This window comes from Dermochelys coriacea, chromosome 9 (genome assembly GCF_009764565.3).
Source record: "Dermochelys coriacea isolate rDerCor1 chromosome 9, rDerCor1.pri.v4, whole genome shotgun sequence".
Lineage (NCBI taxonomy): Eukaryota > Metazoa > Chordata > Testudines > Dermochelyidae > Dermochelys > Dermochelys coriacea.
The window spans coordinates 54,650,944-54,670,271 of NC_050076.1; the positions used below are offsets into that span (position 1 = coordinate 54,650,944).

Genomic DNA, 19,328 nt, shown 5'->3' on the forward strand with positions numbered 1-19,328 from the left:
AGATCTTTGAGTACGCCCAGGGGTACACATTCTCCTGGTTGAGAACCACTGCCTTAGAACAGGCATCTATGGGATTTTTTGTTTGGTTTTGGATTTTCTGCTTACGTGTATTGTTAGTACTGTAGACAGAGTTGATCAAGTCAGCCCTTGATCCAGAGACATGAAAGGAAAACCTAGTGGGTAGAGATGCATATGGTCTCATAGTATGAGTGTTGAGCTGGGATTTGCTTTTTACACTTGTGGGGGAGTGAAATGGATTCTCTTTTGCCATGCATATCAATAGATTTACCTAAATAGTGTTAGTGCTATCTCTGCCACCAATGCTCCTGGGGCCTTTGACCAGTCATACAGAGCTCATGCCTCATCTGCTTTATTTAGAGCAGGAGTTCCTGAACTTGGTTTGCGGCTTGTTCAGGCTAAGCCCCATGCGGGCTGTGAGACGTTTTGTTTACCTGAGTGTCCGCAGGTACGGCTGCGCACAGTTCCCAGTGGCCTCGGTTCGCCGTTCCTGGCCAATGGGAGCTGCTGGAAGCCATGGCCCACATGAGGCAGGCATCTGCAGTATCCATTGCATCAGAATATGCATCTTGGGTGGGAAACTGCAATCTGGTGTTCTTTAGGAAATTTTAATGTTATGGATTTTGGTATTTTTTTAAGAGGAAAAACTAGGAAATTATCTTTAAAAAATTTTTTTTATAAAGTATATCAGAGAGGAAATGCTAACCTTAAGGTTGCCTGTGAAATCTTAACTCTCTCCCCTTGTGCATATGCAATACTATGGTCTAATTATATGCTCTAAATACTAGAGCTGGGAGAATAATGGGTTTTTTGGTTTGCTGGCAATTCCAAAAAAAAAAAAACCCAAAATTGGTTTGGGTTGAAATGATACTATTAAAAATTAAAATAAAACTTTGTTGGTCCGGATCCAATGAAATGGTTTGTTTTCCCAAAACATTTTTGATTGAGTCCTTTTTTAAATGTGTTTAATTCTTTTAAATAAAATTAAAGGAAGGTTTGAAATGAAGATATGTCAAATCAAAACATTAGGTTCTGAAAATGTCAAATTGAAATGTTTGTTTTTCTCTGAAATTCGTTGTTAATCGAACCATTTTGTGAAATTGATAAGAGTTTGTGAAATCTGCGTTTTTGGATAAAATTTCACACAGTTCTACTTAATTCCTCAGAGCCTTTGCCTCACTCATTAAATAGTTTTGAACTGTGCTCAAGAAATGAGATGGCCTGGGTCAAGTGGTTTGCAGTCACAACACTGTAAATGCATTACAGTGAATTCTGAATTTATTTTGTCAAGCTGTCTGGAGTGGCTCACGGACATGGGAATCAACCTCAGGGCAGACTGTTACAAACCAAGGCATAAGGCCCAAACTGGTTGTGTTCTATGATTAGATTGCATCAATAAAATACCAAGTGTGAACTTCTCAAACACTATAAGGGTATGTCTACACTACGAAATTAGGTTGAATTTATAGACGTCGGTTTTGTAGAAAGCGTTTTTATACAGTCAAGTGTGTGTGTCCTCACACAAATGCTCTAAGTGCATGTAGTCGGCGGACTGTGTCCACAGTACCGAGGCAACAGTCGACTTCCGGAGCTTTGCACTGTGGGTAGCTATCCCACAGTTCCTGCAGTCTCCACCGCCCATTTGAATTCTGGGTAGAAATCGCAGTGCCTGATGGGGCTAAAACATCGTTGCGGGTGGTTCTGGGTACATATCGTCAGGCCCCCGTTCCCTCCCTCCCTCCGTAAAAGCAAGGGCAGACAATCGTTTTGCACCTTTTTTCTTGAGTTACTTGTGCAGACGACATACCACGGCAAGCATGGAGCCTGCTTAGCTAACAGTCACTGTATGTCTCCTGGGTACTGGCGGACATGGTACTCCATTGCTACACAGCAGCAGTTTGTCTTTTGGCAGCACACAGTGCAGTATGACTGGTAGCCATTGTCGATGTAGTCCTGAGTGCTTTTTTAACCGGGTGTCTGGGCAAACATGGGAGTGACTCAACCAGGTCATTTCCCTTGTTTCGTCTCATGGCCATTGAGTCCTACCGGCAGTGCACTCTCTTTTAATTTGCAGCCAGCAGAAGATGATGGCCAGCAGTCATACTGCACCGTCTTCTGCCGAGCACCCAGGAGGTGGTGATGGCTGGCAGTCTTACTGCACGGTCTGCTGCCAGCATGATGTATAAAGATAGGTGAAGTGGCTCAAAACAAGAAATACACCAGATTTTTGTATTCATTTTCTCCTCCCTCCCTCCCTCCCTCTGTGAAATCGATGGCCTGCTAAACCCAGTTTTGAGTTTTTTTCTTTGAGGTTTTGAGTTCTATCCTTGAGGTGGCCATTCAGTTTCTCGCAAAGCCACCCCCTTTGTTGATTTTAATTCCCTGTAAGCCATGTCGTCAGTCGCCCCTGCCTCCATCAGGGCAACAGCAGACAATTATTCTGCGCCTTTTTTCTATGCAGACGCCATACCACGGCAAGCATGGAGCCCGCTCAGATCACTTTTGCAATTAGGAGCACATTAAACACCACATGCATTATCCAGCAGTATATGCACCAGAACCTGGCAAAGCGAAACCGGGCAAGTAGACGACATCAGCGTGGTGATCAGAGAGATGAGTACAAGGACACAGACTTGTCTCAAAGCACGTGCCCTGGCAATGTGGATGTCATGGTGCTAATGGGGCAGGCTCATGCAGTGGAACGCCGATTCTGGGCTCGGAAAACAAGCACAGACTGGTGGGACTGCATAGTGTTGCAGGTCTGGGACGATTCCCAGCGGCTGCGAAACTTTTGCATGCGTAAGGGCACTTTCGTGGAACTTTGTGACTTGCTTTCCCCTGCCCTGAGGCGCAAGAATACCAAGGTGAGAGCAGCGCTCACAGGTCAGAAGCGAGTGGCAATAGCCCTGTGGAAGCTTGCAACGCCAGACTGATACCCGACTGACTGGTAGCTATTTGGAGTGGGCAAATCTACTGTGGGGCTGTTGTGATGCAAGTAGCCAACGCAATCAAAGATCTGCTGATATCAAGGGTAGTGACCCTGGGAAATGTGCAGGTCATAGTGGATGGCTTTGCTGCAATGGGATTCCCTAACTGTGGTGGGGCCATAGACGGAACCCATATCCCTATCTTGGCACCAGAGCACCAAGCCAGCGAGTACATAAACCTCAAGGGGCACTTTTCAATAGTGCTGCAAGCACTGGTGGATCACAAGGAAAGTTTCACCAACATCAACGTGGAATGGCCAGGAAAGGTACATGACGCTTGCATCTTCAGGAACTCTGGTCTGTTTCAAAAGCTGCAAGAGGGGACTTTCTTCCCAGACCAGAAAATAACGGTTGGGGATGTTGAAATGCCTATAGCTATCCTTGGGGACCCAGCCTACCCCTTAATGCCATGGCTCATGAAGCCATACGTAGGCAGCTTGGAGAATAGTCAACTACAGGCTGAGCAAGTGCAGAATGGTGATAGAATGTGCATTTGGACGTTTAAAAGGGCGCTGGCGCAGTTTACTGACTTGGTTAGACTTCAGCGAAACCAATATTCCCGCTGTTAGTACTGCTTGCTCTGTGCTCCACAATATCTGTGAGAGTAAGGGGGAGACATTTATGGCAGGGTGGGAGGTTGAGGCAAATCACCTGGCTGCTGGTTACGCACAGCCAGACACCAGGGCACTTAGAAGAGCATAGGAGGGTGTGGGTGCGCATCAGAGAAGCTTTGAAAACCAGTTTCATGACTGGCCAGGCTACGGTGTGAAAGTTCGGTTTGTTTCTCCTTGATGAAACCCCCTGCCCCTTGGTTCACTCTACTTCCCTGTAAGCTAACCACCCTCCCCATCTCCCTTCGATCACCGCTTGCAGAGGCAATAAAGTCATTGTTGCTTCACATTCATGCATTCTTTATTAATTCATCACACAAATTGGGGGATAATTACCAAGGTAGCCCAGGAGGGGTGGTGGAGGAGGGAAGGACAAGGCCACACAGCACTTTAAAAGTTTAAAACTTATTGAATGCCAGCCTTCTGTTACTTGGGTAATCCTCTGGGGTGGAGTGGCTGGGTGGCTGGAGGCCCCCCCCCCCCCCGCGTTCTTGGGCATCTGGGTGAGGAGGCTATGGAACTTGGGGAGGAGGGCGGCTTGGGGGGTACTGGCTCCGGGTCCAGGGTAAGAAACAGTTCCTGGCTGCCAGGAAAACCGGTTTCTCCGCTTGTTTGCTGTGAGCTATCTACAGCCTCCTCATCATAGTCTTCCTCGTCCCCAAAACCTGCTTCTGTGTTGCCTCCATCTCCATTGAAGGAGTCAAACAACACGGCTGGGGTAGTGGTGGCTGAATCCACTAAAAGGGCATGCAGCTCATCATAGAAGCGGCATGTTTTGGGCTCTGACCTGGAGTGGCTGTTCGCCTCTCTGGTTTTCTGGTAGGCTTGCCTCAGTTCCTTAAGTTTCATGCGGCACTGCTTCGGGTCCCTGTTATGGCCTCTGTCCTTCATGCTCTGGGAGATTTTGGCACATATTTTGGCATTTCGAAAACTGGAACATAGTTCTGATAGCACAGATTTCTCTCCCTATACATTGATCAGATCCCGTACCTCGCGTTCAGTCCATGCTGGAGCTGTTTTGCGATTCTGGGACTCCATCATGGTCACCTCTGCTGATAAGCTCTGCATGGTCACCTGCAGCTTGCCACGCTGGCCAAACAGGAAATTGAAATTAAAAAGTTCGCGGGCCTTTTCCTGTCTACCTGGCCAGTGTATCTGAGTTGAGAGTGCTGTCCAGAGCAGTCACAATGGAGCACTCTGGGATAGCTCCCAGAGACCAATACCATCTAATTGCGTCCACAGTACCCCAAATTCAACCCAGCAAAACCGATTTCAGCGCTAATCCCCTTGTCAGGGGTGGAGTAAGGAAATCTATTTTAAGAGCCCTTTAAGTCGAAAAAAAGAGCTTCATCATATGGATGGTGCAGGGTTACATCGATTTAACGCTGCTAAATTCAACCTGAATGCGTAGTGTAGACCAGGGCTAACAGCCTTAACGTGGAGTCACAGCCAGTCCCCTAGGGCATCTGTCTTGTCACCCAGGCAAGCTTGCATTTGAAAAATCACAACAATATTCAGGTTACTCCCAGTCCCAAAGGACCAGTCGCTTACCCCAAGTCGCTTGTATCTTCTATCTCTCACTAAAGACAATGCTTGTAACCAGTCCTGTATTAAATTAACTAAAGTTTAGTGTTGTTTAGTGCTAAGCAGCTTGGGTAGCCCTTGCTTATGTTTAGGAATATTGCCCTCTCCAAATTCCAGGCAGCATAGTGATACAAATCCTTCTGCTCAGGAATTTTTATTCAAGCTGTGGTGGGATGAGGACTTGTTTATGTACCCTCTCCGTGGGTGCAGGGGAATCAATCAGCAAAGTATTCTGTCCACTGATGTTCCAGTGGTTTGTCTGGTGTCTGTAGGCTGCCTTTTGTTGGGGAGGAAATGACATCTTTTGTGGTAAACTAGTATTTCACACCTGGTAATGCTTTTCTCCTGACTACTGGGGTTTGTAGTCTTAGCAAACATTTTTATAGTTACAGAGCGAACACTTTAAATATTACCTTATAACATGGGATACAGATATTAGTAAGATTAATACAAGCAGCATCCTACATACATTTCATAAAATCTAAACGCATTCTCATAACTCTGTTTAACAATAATAACACACAGGTGACCCAGACTGGTTTTCAGCTATGCATTTGTCAATATTCAGTGAGGACTAGGGCTCTTGGCTTGAGCTGGCACCTGGTCTGCCAGCACTGCATACATCATCGTAAACGTGAGCAGAATTGAGCTCTTAATGCACAGGAATAGACAGTATGTGGTCCATGAGATGAGGGATCCCTTCATTACTGCCCATAGTGATTCTTGTTAGTTTATATAGAAAATCTCTTTTGTTTCCCCTTCCTTGACCTGGTCCATCTTTCTGTCCTTAGGGTGTGAGCTCCTCTTATGAACTAATATCTTGTCAGGAATTTGCAGTACTTCTCAACACTGGCAAAAATGATGGTATAGCTCCACTATAGAATTTATGAACTGTGTGTGTGTGTGTGTGTGTGTGTATAAAAAGCAGAGCTTCTAGTACAAAGAGTCAAGAATACTTCAAAATAAAAGACTGTAGTTGTGCTTCAGTTACTAGTGGCTTTTGCTTTCCTTACCTTATATTTTTCTAAATATTCTGATTTCTAGGTCTTGATGCAGAGCTATATTATGTGAGGAATGATCTTATTAATCACTATGCATTGTCCTTCAATCTGTTAATACCCAGCGAGACCAACAGTCTTCATTTCAGTTGGCATGCTAAATCCAAGGTAAGCATAAATAGAGTTGCATTACATACCTTAATATATGAATATGTCTTGCCTAGATTTTAACAAAAGGTCAATGTCAATAGTCAGACCACTTTTTTGCTCTTTTCTTTGCACAAATTAGAAGATGCTAGCTCATAAAAGGACATGCTGTTTAGTTTTTTTTATTTATACAGCCAGAGTGAACCAACTAATTGTGCTCAAGAAGAAATTAAAGACTGAGAAGAAAAGGGTATAGCTTGTTGGATATATTTCTAAAGTGTTCAGAATATTTTTAAATAAGTGTTCTTTGGGGTATCATCCTTTTTACTTCAAAATTGATACATTTACAGGTTACCTGTCAGTTGTGATACTGGCAGTGAATTAAATATGAAACAGGCAGCTGTGAATTAAGGCCTTTGAAAAATTTGAATCTTGTGTTCTGAGGATTCCTAGGAAAGATGTTGTTTGAGGGAAGAGAGCGATCTATTTGCATGGTATTCAGAGATCATTAAATCCCAATAAGATGGAAGGGAAGTCATTTATTTCATGTATCCATTATAATTGGAGTGTGCAGCAAGATCTGTAGTAAAGTTTGCCTATGCATTTCCATTTTAAAGGATTTTGATTTACTTATTACTTCAACTTTGTGGCTGAAGTTTTTGCAGCTGAAATGATCTGTCTAGTCTCTCTGAGGGTAAATGTTTTTGTAAAATTTGAACCACAGTTTTGCTGGGTTTGAGTAAATTAATACAAATGCTTGACATATATAAATAAAATCTAAAGCCGCGGTTCTCAAACTTCAGCAACCCGAGGACCCCCATTTTAATTTGAAAATTTTTGGGGCCTCCCAATCCTGCCTGTTTGGACCCAGACCCCCCGCACCTCTTCCCCCCCCCTTTGTTGCTGGCTTTCCCCCACCCTCACTCACTTTCACCATGCTGGTGCAAGGGGTTAGGATGAAGGAGGGTGCAGGCTCTGGGAGGGAGTTCGCGTGGGGCTCCTGAAAGCGACGGCACATCTCTCTGGCAGGGGCTCCTAGGCAGGGGGGTTGGGGTCTCATTGTGCCTCTTCTGCCCACAGACACTGTCCCTGCAGCTCCCATTGGCCGCAGTTCCCGGCCAATGGGAGCTGCGGAGTCAGTGCTTGGGGTGGGGGCAGCACACAGAGATCCCCTTCCCCCCCGGGGTCTGAGATGTGCTGGATGCTTCTGGGAGCAAGAGGGACCCTGCCTTAGCCCCACTCCGCCTCTGGAGGGGGAGGAGTTGATCAGCGGGGCTCAAAGACTCCCTGAAGTACCCTTGGGGGATCCCCAGGGGATCACAGACCCCAGTTTGAGAAACACTGCTTTACATACTCCAAGTTACAGGAGTGTGCATGCACGTGAATTTTTAGTAGGATTATTTCTGAGCTAATGTGTGCAGGCATTTGCAAAATCATAGATTATCAGGGTTGGAAGGGACCTCAGGAGGTTATCTAGTCCAACCCCCTCCTCAAAGCAGGACCAATCCCCAATTAAATCATCCCAGCCAGGGCTTTGTCAAGCCTGACCTTAAAAACCTCAAAGGAAGGAGATTCCACCACCTCCCTAGATAACCCATTCCAGTGCTTCACCACCCTCCTAGTGAAAAAGTTTTTCCTAGTAACCAACCTAAACCTCCCCCACTGCAACTTGAGACCATTACTCCTTGTTCTGTCATCTGCTACCACTGAGAACAGTCTAGATCCATCCTCTTTGAAAGCCCCTTTCAGGTAGTTGAAAGCAGCTATCAAATCCCCCCTCATTCTTCTCTTCTGCAGACTAAACAATCCCAGTTCCCTCAGCCTCTCCTCATAAGTCATGTGTTCTAGTCCCCTAATCATTTTTGTTGCCCTCTGCTGGACGTTTTCCAATTTTTCCACATCCTTCTTGTAGCGTGGGGCCCAAAACTGGACCCAGTACTCCAGATGAGGCCTCACCAATGTCGAATAGAGGGGAACCATCACGTTTCTTGATCTGCTGGCAGTGCCCCTACATATACAGCCCAAAATGCCGTTAGCCTTCTTGGCAACAGTGGCACACTGCTGGCTCATATCGGGCTTCTCGTCCACTGTAACCCCTAGGTCCTTTTCTGCAGAACTGCTGCCTAGCCATTTGGTCCCTAGTCTGTAGCGGTGCATGGGATTCTTCCTTCCTAAGTGCAGGACTCTGCACTTGTCCTTGTTAAACCTCATCAGATTTCTTTTGGCCCAATCCCCTAATTTGTCTAGAGCCCTCTGTATCCTATCCCTACCCTCCAGCATATCTCCCTCTCCTCCCAGTTTAGTGTCATCTGCAAACTTTCTGAGGCTGCAGTCCACGCCATCCTCCAGATCATTTATGAAGATATGGAACAAAATTGGCCCCAGGACTGACCTTTGGGGCACTCTGCTTGATACGGGCTGCCAACTAGACATGGGGCCATTGATTACTACCCATTGAGCCTGATGATCTAGCCAGCTTTCTATCCATCTTATGGTCTCCATTCATCCAGCTCATACTTCTTTAACTTGCTGTCAAGAATACTGTGGGAGACCGTATCAAAAGCTTTACTAAAGTCAAGGAATAACACATCCACTGCTTTCCCCTCATCCACAGAGCCAGTTATTTCATCATAGAAGGCAATTAGATTAGTCAGGCATGACTTGCCCTTGGTGAATCCATGCTGACTGTTCCTAATCACTTTCCTCTCCTGTAGTGCTTCAGAATTGATTCCTTGAGGACCTGTTCTATGATTTTTCCAGGGACTGAGGTGAGGCTGACTGGCCCGTAGTTCCCCGGATCCTCTTCCTTCCTTTTTTTAAAGATGGGCACTACATTAGCTTTTTTCCAGTTGTCCGGGACCTCCCCCGATCGCCATGAGCTTTCAAAGATAATGGCCAATGGCTCTGCAGTCACATCCGCCAACTCCTTTAGCATCTTCGAATGCAGTGCAGCTAGCTCCATGGATTTGTGCTCGTCCAGTTTTTCTAAATAGTCCCGAATAGTTTCTTTCTCCACAGAGGGCTGGTCACCTCCTCCCCATGCTGTGCTGCCCTGTGCAGTAGTCTGGGAGCTGACCTTGTTCGTGAAGACAGAGGGGAAAAAAAGCATTGAGTACATTAGCTTTTTCCACATCCTCTGTCACTAAGTTGCCTCCCTCATTCAGTAAGGGGCCCACACTTTCCTTGACTTTCTTCTTGTTGCTAACATACCTGAAGAAACCCTTCTTGTTACTCTTAACATCTCTTGCCATCTGCAACTCCAAGTGTGATTTGGCCTTCCTGATTTCACTCCTGCATGCCCAAGCAATATTTTTATACTCTTCCCTGGTCATTTGTCCAGTCTTCCACTTCTTGTAAGCTTCTTTTTTTGTGTTTAAGATCAGCAAGGATTTCACTGTTAAGCCAAGCTGCTCGCCTGCCATATTTACTATTCTTTCTACACATCGGGATGATTTGTTCCTCTAACCTCAATAAGGATTCTTTAAAATACAGCCAGTTCTCTTGGACAGTAGTTGAATAAGTTTTTAAGATTCAGGGTCTTAAAATGGAAACAGACCTTAACTGTAGTTGAACAAGTTTTTACCTTTATAGCCTTCTTATACTGAAACTTACTAGGTGAGTGGTAATGTCCTTTTTGATTTCTTAATTCCCATAGATTGAATTAGTTATCTTTTGAGCAAATAAACTTAATATATTGGAGTTAACCTTATTTCAAGCATTTTTAAAGGATTATTTAAATAAAACAAACACAATTCTGGACTAAATTTTCAAATATGACTAGTGATTTAGCATGCTTTTGGATGTCCAATTTGAAATACCTTAACAGAGTTGATATTCAGAGTACTGAGCGGCACGCCCTGTGGAAATCAGGTTAGGTGATGAACTTCAGGTACGTTAAACCCAAAAATTTTGATTAGTGATTTTAATTTTATATAGCAAATAAAAATTGCTTGAAAAGGTGTTAATATTAATTGTTTTATTATTGGAGTTTCTTAACCTTCTCCCACATGCTGTTGCAGGTTGAATATAAACTGGGATTTCAGGTAGATAATGCTATTGCTATAGATATGCCTCAGGCGAACATTTCTGTACAAGGAGAAGTCCCTCGTGCATTATCGGGTAAGTAAACAGGCTTTCGGCTTTGAAGGTACATGCACATTACTGCCATAAATACTGTTTTTCTGGCACTCAGTAACATTTCCTAGTTTCCCCAGAAATGCATTCAGTAAAACGTTTTCTGTAATTTTAGTTGCACGTAATGCATAAGATACAACCGTTATGACACATCTAGATAATTCTGTATATAGAAAATCTTAACGTTTGTATCTCATTTGATTTAAATGCACTGAGATATGTAATAAACAAATTTTATTTTCTGAAACATGCTAAAGAAAGAAAAATCAAATAGTGAGAATTCCAAGCCCTTCTGATTGTATGCATTTTTTTTTCTGTTTGCTAGTAGTTTAGCAGTTTGTTTCTATCAAACAAACATTTTCTCAGTGATTGTTCTTCACAGGTCTAGCATATGCATAAGTATTCAGAGTGAATGATGATGGCTCCTTTTTAGAAGGCAATTATAAGTTGATGTGCTCAAGAATAAATCTCCCCTTTCCCCCCTTTTTGGGGAAAAAGAATACAAATTTTCCTGAGAAGGGAAGCATCGCATTCCAAGAATATATAGAAGGTTCTTATTCCAGTTTGGCCAACAGTTGTGCAGATTTTAATCCCACTTCTCTAGTTTATAGATAATGATTGCCTTTTTAAAGGAAAAGTAGTAGAAATAAGTTTAACATGTTAAGGACATTGATGCGTTGTAAAAAATCAGATAAAAACAACTATTTGGTATATATTCTTCTCTGGAACATGTTTTAGAAATAAAACTGCATTGTGTGGGATTTTCATAAACGCACTCATCTGCTGCTGCAGAAGCAAAGTAACAGTTACTGGGCTTAATTCTGCACTGTCATGTATCCTTTGGAGTTGCTTGTACCTGTGTGCAATGGATGTAAAATGCTGCTGTTTTGCATTTTGTATCTTTTTATCCTTTTTGTACAGGTAAGCAGTAGAGTCAAGCCTATTATTTCTGCAGTTGCGCTGATATCAGCGATGCCGGTACATAGCCTTGAAAACAAACCTAGTCATGTTAGTTTAAACTAGATTCCCAGACAAATTTGCTCAGACCAGTTTGGGTGCTGTCAAAAAGGTCACCTTGATGGTTTTAAAAAATAAGAGGAAATTAAGGGGAGGAGGGATAGCTCAGTGGTTTGAGCATTGGCCTGCTAAGCCCAGGGTTGTGAGTTCAATCCTTGAGCTGGCCATTTAGGAATCTGGGGCAAAAATTGGGAATTGATCCTGCTTTGAGTAGATGACCTCCTGAGGTCCCTTCCAACCCTGATATTCTATGATTCTAAGCAGTTGTGTGTGTGTTCCTCGCTATCCTTGGACCACACTGAGCCTTTGCATGTGATTCATTAATATTTGGTAACTGCAATGCAGAGTGAGTGACTAACCATTGTTTACCCACAGATACTGTTGGGTTTTTGAGATCTGCAAACTTCAATTTCAGTTGTTTTAAATGTATTTGACAGCTACTACCTAAAATGCCATAAGCGTTCCCAGAAATTACCCAGTTTGAACAGCAAAGTGAAATTCTAAGAAAATGCTTGATTTTAAAAAAAGGCAACAGAATCCTGCATCACTTGAAGATTGTATTAAAAAATGGTTGAAATGTATTGTAAACAAATGTCTGACTCTCTCATTTTCTATTTGTAGTGTTTCGTGTTGAACTCTCCTGCACGGGCAGACTAGACTCTGAGGTTACAATATTAATGCAGCTCAACTTGACAATAAATTCCTCAAAAAATATCACAGTCTTAAATTTCAAACGAAGGAAAATGTGCTACAAAAGTAAGACATCAAGCTTCCAAGATTCAGCAACTTTTAGTGTTAAATGAGAGGAAAAAGGGGGGAGAGATTATGATGAAGAGTATGGAATAAGAATCTCTCAGAATGGAATAAAATGTTTCCCAGGAATTTGAGAATAGAGGGGGGATGGGTAAGATCTCTTGCCTTCCAGAGAAATAAGGGAAATTTGGGTGAAGGAGGATGATCTAAATTTACACAGAATTGGGAAGGCAGGGCAGTTGATGGGCTTTAGTTGAATAACTGGCTTTGTATCATGGCAGTGGTTCCCAAACTTGTTCTGCCACTTGTGCAGGGAAAGCCTCTGGTGGGCTGGGCCGGGTTGTTTACCTGCTGGGTCCGCAGGTTCGGCCGATCGTGGCTCCCAGTGGCCGCGCTTCGCTGCTCCAGGCCAATGGGAGCTGCTGGAAGCGGCATGGACCGAGGGATGTACTGGCCGCTGCTTCCAGCAGCTCCCATTGGCCTGGAACAGCGAACCGCGGCCCCTGCGGATACGGCAGGTAAACATCCCGGCCTGGTCTGCCAGGGGCTTTCCTTGCACAAGCTGCGGAACAAGTTTGGGAATTACTGTATTATGGAGATAGTGACTACAGTTTCATAGTTATGACTAAGTTTTGCATTTAAAGCAGGGATACGACCACTTATGTCTGGAAAAAATAGTCTCCCCAAAATTACAGCATTTTTAAATATAGAAAGGCTTTTCTGAGAATTTAAAAGTAAATCTTATGAAGTAAGTTAAAATGATCTTAAAATGGGTCACTTAAAGTTGGCACCCTCAATCTTTCTTGTCCTTTATGATCTCAGTTTAAAAAAAAAAAAAAAAAGATGCAGACTTTTCAAACTCCCCATAAAGTTAAAACACTGAAACTTGGAGAACAAAGCTACATTTGAATATTTTTTTTTGGTGCGGATTAATGCTTTCCTTTTTTTTTTTTTTTTTTGGCCACTTTTCATAAATGAAGACTTCTTTTTCTTGAGTCTGCAGCAATTTTGAAAGAGGGTAGGCTTTGGAGTACTGTAAAGAATGTTTTTCTTTAATCTCCTATTCTCAATAGACTGCTCTTAGCAAAGATGGTCATTATTTTGGTTCGCTTGCTCCTCGTAATTCTTCAGTCTCATGATAGCATTTGGTGGGGGGGGGGTGTCTCAGTCACCATCTACCCTGAGGGCAGACTGACTTCACTTCCATTTAGTTATGAATTTCCAAATGGAAGTTTTTAGAAAATGTGAGCAAAAATTAGTTAAGCCACTTCTCGTACAATAAAATTAGTGCAAAGAGAGAGAGAGCTGATATTTTTCAGGAAAGTAGTTCTTACTGAAAAATGCTTTTCTGGCGAAAATAGGTTTTGATGACTTAGGATAGTTTGAAAAATAGCCATTTATGTAACAGTAATCCTTACACTTTGAGAACTTGTGGACAAAGGTTGTCCATTGTCATTTTTCCTACCCATAGTAGTTAAGTACTGAATTGGGAGACTCAGCTGAGACCAGACATGGCAAATTCAGTTGGGAAGTATAATTTTTGAGTTAGGAGCATGACAAAACATGGTTATAGTGAAAATCTGAAATTAACATTAACAATAGGTTTTAATTCAGTCTGCTGAGTTAGGTAAACACTTTTTTATAGAAATGGACCAGGTGATTCAGTGTAAAAGAATTACAATACAAAATGTGTACTAGAACTTAACATTTTTCTCTTGTCGATTTTAGAATTTGAACAAGAAGTAAAAACTCCAGCATCTGACAAAAACAGCAGCAAAGCTATTTGTAAGTAATACTGAGGGCACTTATTCCTCTTGGCGTAACTTAACCGGAACCTTGTGATATATCTTCTTTATGAAGGGAATGATGTGAAAACAGTAACTTTCATGAAATTCAGATTTTAGAGACAGGCTTTTTGCAGTTTTCTTAACTCCATTCTTCTGTTCAGTCAGCAATATGTAATGAGGGTGAGAAGGTGTTGTTCTGGGGTAATCATAACTTTTGCCTGATACATGACTCTAGAGGTTTTGAGCTATCAAAGCCAATCTGTTTCTGACCTTTAGATTTAGAATCTCTTGTGTGTGCCATTTAACTTGCTGATGTAAATGTGCAGTGTGAAGTGGCTTCGGCCCTTATTATCTCCCTAACCATGTCCCAAGTTGTAAATGCCAACCACAGCGTGCTAGCACCTGTTGTGGTACCCAAAACATAAGCATTTTGTAAAAATTCTTGTGGAACTCAATGGGCAGCTTTATTCAGTTTCCTGTGATGCTAATTTTTTACTTATTTATTCCTTGCACTTTTTTTGCCTTATATGAGTGTTAACAAATCATGGGGGTGGGTAGGGCCTTCTTCCTAAAATAGGAGTAGGTCTTGCCTTCTTTTGGTGCACACACATGGCAGCTTCTTAGCACTGTAGAGGGCAGGCATGACAGGCAGCCCAGTGGTTGCTAATTTGTGCTGGTCTCCAGGAATCAGTGCAGTTGAGGTTGGTTGGTTGAAAAGGCAGGTTTAATCATCTGCAAGTGCTGCTGCATTAAACAAGGAGTAGGAAAGGCACAGGGATCTCACCCATTAGGCTTGTTAAAGGCAGAGAGTAAGATACCCTTGAGCTACAGGCTAGGGAGCCTTTAAGTTGCAGGTCAGTTCAGGGCTGGGGGACGGGGGAAGGTGCACAATTTCTGTGCACTAACTCCATACTTCCTTCAAATATGAGGTCTTGAGTGTGATTCGCCATGGCTGAATTGGATTTCTCCTTGCTGCAAAGTTATGCCTCTTTACAATTCCACTTCTCTAGTGCAGTTTCTACCTAAGTCTTCAAGAATGAGTGCAGAGGGTCAGAAGCAGGCGGCTGGTTTGGTTGCAGCTCTCCCAGTTCCCCCATGTATACTTTGGTAGCGATAGCATTTTTTGTGGGGAAGGGATTGTTAGTTTACAGTAAGCAGCCTCCCAAGACCAGCGGTTTGGAGGCCCACTTCTCCCTTTGCATGTAGCTTGGAGAGCACCAGGATGTCCATGGGGAGTATATGATAGCACTGATTGGGTTGCTGGTCCATGGGCTTGTCTACACTGGCAGGTTTTGTCGATGAAACTAATGTCGACAGGAAAAAATCAACAAAAGCAAAGTCGCCAAAGTGAGTCTGCATTTGCTCCCTCCGTCGACAGATCGTGTCCACATTTGGGGCACCATTGTCGACAGCATGAGCAATGCGCTGAGGGTATGTATCCCACAGTGCCTGGTGACACCATCTGTCGCTAGATGTTGTGGGAAGGAGGAAATGGAGCGCGGCAAATCCTGGGACATTCAAAATGTCCAGTCTTGCATCGCTTTGTGTCCCAGCCCTCCAATGGTTTCTGGCTTTCCTTTTGCGCCGTTTTTCCAACTATCAGTCTTTGTAGTAGCCACCAGCATCTGCAATGAGAGAGGATGGATCCTGCACTTCTCTCCTATGCACTGTTAACTGTCGGGAGGACATTGCACATGGCAGCAGAGTGACTCGCAAAATTACTGACAGAGGATGACTGACAGGCACCCGAGTGTGATATGGACAGCAGCAACTTATCAGTGCTTTTGGCATTCACAGAGCAGCTGCATACGGTAGACTGTCGCTTTTGGGCTAGGAAAACAAGCACCGATTGGTGAGATTGCATTGTCATGCAGGTGTAGGATGAAGACTAGTGGGTACAGAACTTTAGGATGCATAAAATAACCTTCCTGGAGCTATGTGCTGAGCTGGCCCTTGACCTATGGCGCAAGGACACCAGAATGAGAGCTGCCCTTTCCAGACTGCTACTGGTCAGTTGCAAATCAATTTGGAGTGGGGAAGTCCACTGTTGGGGCTATTACTCCAAGTGTGCAGAGCAATAAATCTCATCCTGCTGCGGAGGACAGTGACTCTGGGAAATGTGCATGAAATAGTGGATGGCTTTGCAGAGATGGGTTTCCCTAACGCTGGCAGGGTGATGGATGGCATACACATTCCAATTTTAGCACCAGACCATCTTGCCTCAGAATACAACAGTAGGAAGGGATACTTCTCCATGGTGTTGCAGGCACTTGTGGATCACCAGAGTTGTTTCATGGACATCAATGCAGGCAGGTCTGGAAAGGTGCATGATGCACGCATCTTCAGGAACAGTGGCCTGTACAGAAAGCTTCAGGTGGGGACTTTCTTTCCAGACCACAAGATCACAGTGGGGAAAGTGGAAATGCCAGTAGTAATCCTGGGAGACCCAGTTTACCCCTTGCAGCCCTATCTCATGAAACGCTTACACAGGGCCGCCGGATAGCAACGAGGAGCATTTTAACAGGCTGAGCAGGTGCCGCATGGTAGTCGAATGTGCTTTTGGCCGTTTGAAAGCTCACTGGAGGTGTCTCAGTGGCAGGCTAGACCTTACTGAGGAAAATATTCCTGTGGTCATAGCTGCATGCTGCACTTTGCATAATCTGTGTGAATCTGAGGGTGAAATGTTTGCTCAGGTTTGGAGCACAAAGGCAGAGCGCTTGGCTGCACAGTTTGAACAGCCAGATGCTAGGCTGTCAGAGGAACCCAGAGGGCTGCTATTAACGTCAGAGGGGCTTTGAGGAACTACTTTGACAATGAGGGGCACTAACAAATGTCTGCTTTGGAGTTGCTTCCCTGGTGCATCCATGAACAATTTTGTGGCCCAAGATCTATGCAACAAAATGCTTTAGAAGCCTGTTCCCAAGGATGAATTGACTGCTATATGCTTTTGTAGGACACAGAATAAAAACGCCGTACCATTAAATACCTTAGCCTTTTATTTATTGTTAAAAAGGGTAAAACCTCACAACTGTGTGTAGCTCCAGCTATCATTGTCCAAGCTATGAGAGGGGGTGGAGTGATGGGGAAACTCAGGAGGGCTGTGAAGTGAAAAGGAATGTCTGGTCATAGAGGGGAGTGGGGTTGGCAAAGAATTGTGCAGGTGCTGCAGTGGAGGTTGACCATGGATTTGCTCAGTCTGCAGCTGTATCAAAGACTTGAGCATCCCCGTTTGATTGTCCATCACTTTTATCACCCGCTCAGTCGCTTGCCTAGCAAATGCTGCATTCTCTTTTCTGTCCTGACTTCCGGCTTCCCAGCACTTTTGTGTTCCCTGGTCTCTCTCTCATCACGCTGCAGCACCTCGCAGAACATGTCTTCTTTGCTGTGTCTCGGTTTCTTCCTTATGTGCCAAAGCCGGTCAGCAGGGGTGTGTGGTGTATTCCTCAAGGTCTTGGCTGCTGTGGACAATGCACAGAAGAGGGATTGTTACATTCTAGCAAATGATTGAAACATTTCAGTGACAAGGGCCTTTTGCAGCTAGTAGCAATCACTTTCACTAGGCAGGCACAGAGCTCCGCAAGCACCTCAATCATGGTGAGTGTTGGGGGGGGAGGTGGTTGTGGGTACGAACAAAACGAACACCGTTTGCAGAGAACTCGTTCTCAAATTATCACACACTTTTTCACAGGCAGCCAACCTGCTGGCTGACATCACTGCTGCGGGTAAGCAGGGAAACCAGGGCACAACTACTGCATGCTTGCGGTTTTCACCCCAGTCTATATGCAGATCAGCTATGTGCCACTTTGGTCCCAGCTTCAGTGATTGCAAAATGGCATGGTACGGTTTCCTACAATGGGGGAACTAACAAGGCTGTAATCCCTTGGAATCTGCGGCAGAGGATTAACAAGTACCTCTTGGAAACTTTCCAGAACTCCTCTCTGGGGGATTCCCTGCAGGTCTCAATGTCCATCGACACCCTGCTTGGCCATGCAGATTAGCTACCCAGGGCAATGTCCAGCTCACATAAAACACTACCTACCTCCCACTTTTCGATTCCCTACACAAGCCATAGCAACTTACCCAGCGTCTCATCTGCTTCCTGCTCCCTGTAGAGCACTTCTGGAGTGGAGAAAAGTTTCTGGCTGTCTGCCCCACCAGGCGACCCCGCTGGGAGCTTCACATACTCTTCTAGCTCCACGTCTTCATTCAGAATGTCAGCCTCCAGGTTACCCCCTCTTTCTGCTGCCTCCAAAGTATCCCCGGGGCTATCGGCAATGGAGGTGGTGTCACCACTGAGGATAGCATTCAGCTCCTTATAGAAGCGGCAGGTCTTAGGTGCACCACTGGAATGATGGTTTGCCTCCCGCTCCTTATGGTACGCCTGCCTCATCTCCTTTATCTTCGCTCTGCATTGCTGTGTCCCGATCACAGCCTTTTTCGCACAAGCCTCAAGAAATTTGCCTATTATGTGTCCCGATTCCTACGGATCAATCGCAGCTGCTACTGAACAGACTCCTCTCCCCATATACTGATCAGATCCAACAGCTCAGCGGCGCTCCAAGCGGGAGCGCGTTCGATGCAATAGCCAGCCATGCTCACGTGGAAAGCCAGCAAGCAGGAAATGAGATTTAAAATTCCTAGGGCTTGCAAGGGGGAGGGGTGGGTTGGCTGCAGGGCAGCGGAGTTCAAACGGCTGACCAGAGCGGCAGTACGGGAATTGTGGGACACTTTCTGGAGGCCAATAAATCGGGGAGGGAAGGCATGGTGTCTGCACTGGCTGTTCGTCGACGAAGTGGAAAAAACAAAAGTCTCTTGCAGGGGTGGAAGTGTTTTGTCGCCAAAACTGTCCATTTTTTTTCCAACAAAAGTCCAATTTCAGTGTGTACGCTATCATTGTTTTGTCGCCAAAAGGCAGTTTTGGGTGACAAAACTTGTCAGTGTAGACAAGCCCCCTGTCTTGGACTTGGCTTAATGCAGTAGGGTTCTGGGAGATTTTTCATGTTAGAATGTTGTGATCTTTTCCTGAGTCTGCCTACTCTGTCCTGTACTGACCCCTACTGGGAAAACAGTCTTTAAGTCTTTGCTTAATGGAAAGCTTAAACACTGAGACACATCAGGGCTGCCTTTCTTTGGTCCTGTTCTTTTAGACTGGTGTAAAACAAGTGCTAGTATTAGACTGAATTAAAAACACAAACACATTCCTTGCACAATCATATATGAACTCATTTGAAATTGATAAATGTAATTTCTCTCTTTTTTGGAGAAAAGTACATTTCAATGACCTGTTTTACC

At 44.4% G+C, this 19,328-nt stretch overlaps 1 protein-coding gene across 4 annotated transcripts in view; it reads left to right on the plus strand.

The window, feature by feature from the left end:
• The window catches only part of RYK (receptor like tyrosine kinase), a 149,621-nt gene that overhangs the window by 29,413 nt on the left and 100,880 nt on the right, over positions 1 to 19,328 (plus strand). For all 4 annotated transcript variants that reach the window (XM_038416807.2, XM_043492673.1, XM_043492674.1 and 1 more), the window contains exons 2-5: positions 6,245 to 6,366; positions 10,365 to 10,464; positions 12,118 to 12,252; positions 13,978 to 14,034. In XM_038416807.2, the coding sequence (XP_038272735.1) occupies positions 6,245 to 6,366; positions 10,365 to 10,464; positions 12,118 to 12,252; positions 13,978 to 14,034 (414 nt within the window). The remainder of the gene's footprint in view (positions 1 to 6,244; positions 6,367 to 10,364; positions 10,465 to 12,117; positions 12,253 to 13,977; positions 14,035 to 19,328) is intronic.